The sequence below is a fragment of the Juglans microcarpa x Juglans regia genome, chromosome 7D (genome assembly GCF_004785595.1).
Source record: "Juglans microcarpa x Juglans regia isolate MS1-56 chromosome 7D, Jm3101_v1.0, whole genome shotgun sequence".
Classification (NCBI taxonomy): Eukaryota; Viridiplantae; Streptophyta; class Magnoliopsida; order Fagales; family Juglandaceae; genus Juglans; species Juglans microcarpa x Juglans regia.
In genome coordinates, this window is record NC_054606.1 from 19,429,596 (window position 1) to 19,432,136 (window position 2,541).

General features: G+C 38.2%; 1 protein-coding gene across 1 annotated transcript; it reads right to left on the reverse strand.

The window, feature by feature from the left end:
- Window positions 1-822: 822 nt before the first annotated feature.
- LOC121239653 (NAC domain-containing protein 90-like) lies at window positions 823-2,162 on the reverse strand. Its single transcript, XM_041136927.1, has 3 exons — window positions 1,962-2,162; window positions 1,507-1,799; window positions 823-1,405 (listed from the first exon to the last, which is right to left on the reverse strand). The coding sequence occupies exons 1-3, from the start codon at window positions 2,113-2,115 to the stop codon at window positions 1,112-1,114; spliced, it is 741 nt and encodes a 246-aa protein (XP_040992861.1). The 5' UTR covers window positions 2,116-2,162; the 3' UTR covers window positions 823-1,111.
- Window positions 2,163-2,541: the final 379 nt, after the last annotated feature.

Genomic DNA, 2,541 nt, shown 5'->3' on the forward strand with positions numbered 1-2,541 from the left:
TGAATGTTCAAATAAATGATATAGGCTGTTTATGATGCAAATTGAAATTTTTGGTAATTCAGTTTACAAAGTGAAAAACAGGTGGCAGTTTATGGTTGAAAACTATAATTTTTCCATTGTTTTTGTTGTTATTGTTGTTATTCTTTTTATTTTTGTGGTGTGGGTTTTAGGTTACCATCATGTTTGTTTTGACTGGCTTCTTTTATCAGCTGAGGCTGCAGAGTTATATTTTATTGCTTGATGTCCTTTCGAATCTTGTGCAAATCTTATTCTCTTCTGCTTTTACCATGCCAACCATGAAGACAGTTATATTGAATTTTCTAACATGAAAGTAGCTGCAGATCGCATGCTTCCCAAGTTGTAAGTTTTAATTGATGCAACTGAAGATGACAATCATTTTCACAGAAGCAAACAAGGGATGCAGGTGAATTAAGATGTTGACGGCAAAAGCAATCTTGGGATCTATGCCTGAATGATGAAGTTTTGATTCATTTTACTCTGCTCAAGCATCTGTATCATTTGATCCAACAATTACATTTGAAAGCATTAGATGCGGTATTTCTTCAGATACTTATATGTGAGATAAATAGTTCTTATTATGAATATGAAATCTTATTGCTTGCTCCTGGGTATTTTCCTCTCTCTTTTGGTGTGTATATATACATATATAAACACACCGTTTGGTTGGTTTTGAATATGACGACATCTTATTGCTTATTCCAGGTTCACAAGTTGTGCTTGGAAAGTTAGCGGCACAATATCAACAGGAATGAGAAAAGGTGATGCCATTTTTCAAACTCAAATAAAGTTGAAGGTTGTCAATGAGCAATCTTGAGACTAATTAAAGCTGAACGTAATCGACAACTTAGCTCTGCTACTCCAAAACTTGCTTCACCCTGCTTCTCATTCCTAGCTTCAGTTTTCTTACAGATATTTTTAATTCTCATGTTATAAAATTTACATCCTCACTCCTACGTACCCTTCTGTCACTTCATGAATAAAAGAAAAAAAGAATTTATTAGATCTAAAGTAAGCTTTTCTAGTGCTCTCTATTGGAATGGGACAATATCAGTGTTGCTCAACAGGGTTGCAGATCTTTACATGGCTTGGGTTAGAGCCAATCTATTTGGTCCCATTCCAATAGAGATTCTAAACCATCATTTATATCCCAGTTAATACTTCCTGCAACCTCTGGGAGATCAGGAAGGTCTCCTCCTGAATAAGAAGTTTCAGATGAACTTGTTCTTTCCTCCATTGTGGCGTTCTGAGATGTACTTGCAGCCCCAGCCCCTGCCCCATCAATGACATGCTGTGTCTTTATTGTTGACACTTCCGGGCGCCGATCAAATGCACGGAAGCTTCCCGAGATCACATAAACTCGGCACAAAGTGAATTCATGCCTCAACTACAGGAAAAGAAACAGTGGGATAAGATACAATACTTGGAAATTCTGCTAGAAAATGAAGAAAGGAAGCCCAACAAACTGTTAATAGGTGGTATGTATACCTTGGGAATGACTCTGCTATATGGGTTGATCTCTTCTTCAATGGCTCTGTATTCATTCATCTTCCACTTGGTTTTCCTTCCTGTAGGAGCCTTCCCCTTATAGAAAACCATGGTTTTCTTCACTCCAATCACCCGGTTTTCCGATGAATACACGTAGCCAGGAGAGCCTGTTGCCTTCCAGTACCCAGAATCTGTGGTTCTGCTGGGTCTTCCTCCCCTAGCTTCTCTCTCCTGTCTTGGCGTGAAGAAAAACCATTGCTCTGTGTCTGCTTGACACAGCTCTCCTGCAAGCTCTGCATCACATAACAGAAATAAATGAGCAAACTTATAACAGAATTGCTCAAACTTGGAACACACTTTTAACTACCCAGTTCGATTAAAAACCTCAAATGATCAATCAAAACTGAATAGGAAATGAATACAATGTTGAAAGAATTGCTGGAAGAGATATCTACTTGGAAGGTGCCAAGGTTCCATGTCACAAACGTCGATGACCGGAATAATCCGGTGCACATCTGGTCCCTTCCCATCAAGCTTGTTGCGAAGGTAGAAGGAAACCAGCTCTTCTTCAGTTGGGTAGAATCTAAAACCTGGATGAGGCACCTCCATTCTTCACAGCTTCTAGTTTTCTTTTTGATACTGTCTCTGTAATTGGAATGAGCTTATATATATAGAGCTGGAGCAGAATGAATGCGTGGGTTAGAGAGACTTGCCTAGTGGGTTGAGAAAAGAGCTTTGGATGTTTGGGATTGGTTGGTGAGAAACTTCCACGCGGTTATTGTAGAAAATTGTATTATTGTCCACTAATGTTCTTCCCTATTACTGATAGAAAATTGCAAACAAATCATATCCAGTTTGAATCAGTCAGCCTTCTCACTATTCCCTGTGATTCCCCAACAGGCTTCCTTAAGTGGAACTGAATATTTAATTGTACTTCATGCTCGAATAGTTAATAACCAATAAACTTGAGAAATAATATTTGCAATCTTGTAGTGTGCAGTTCCTGTAACTATTTAAAAAAATGGATAAATCTAA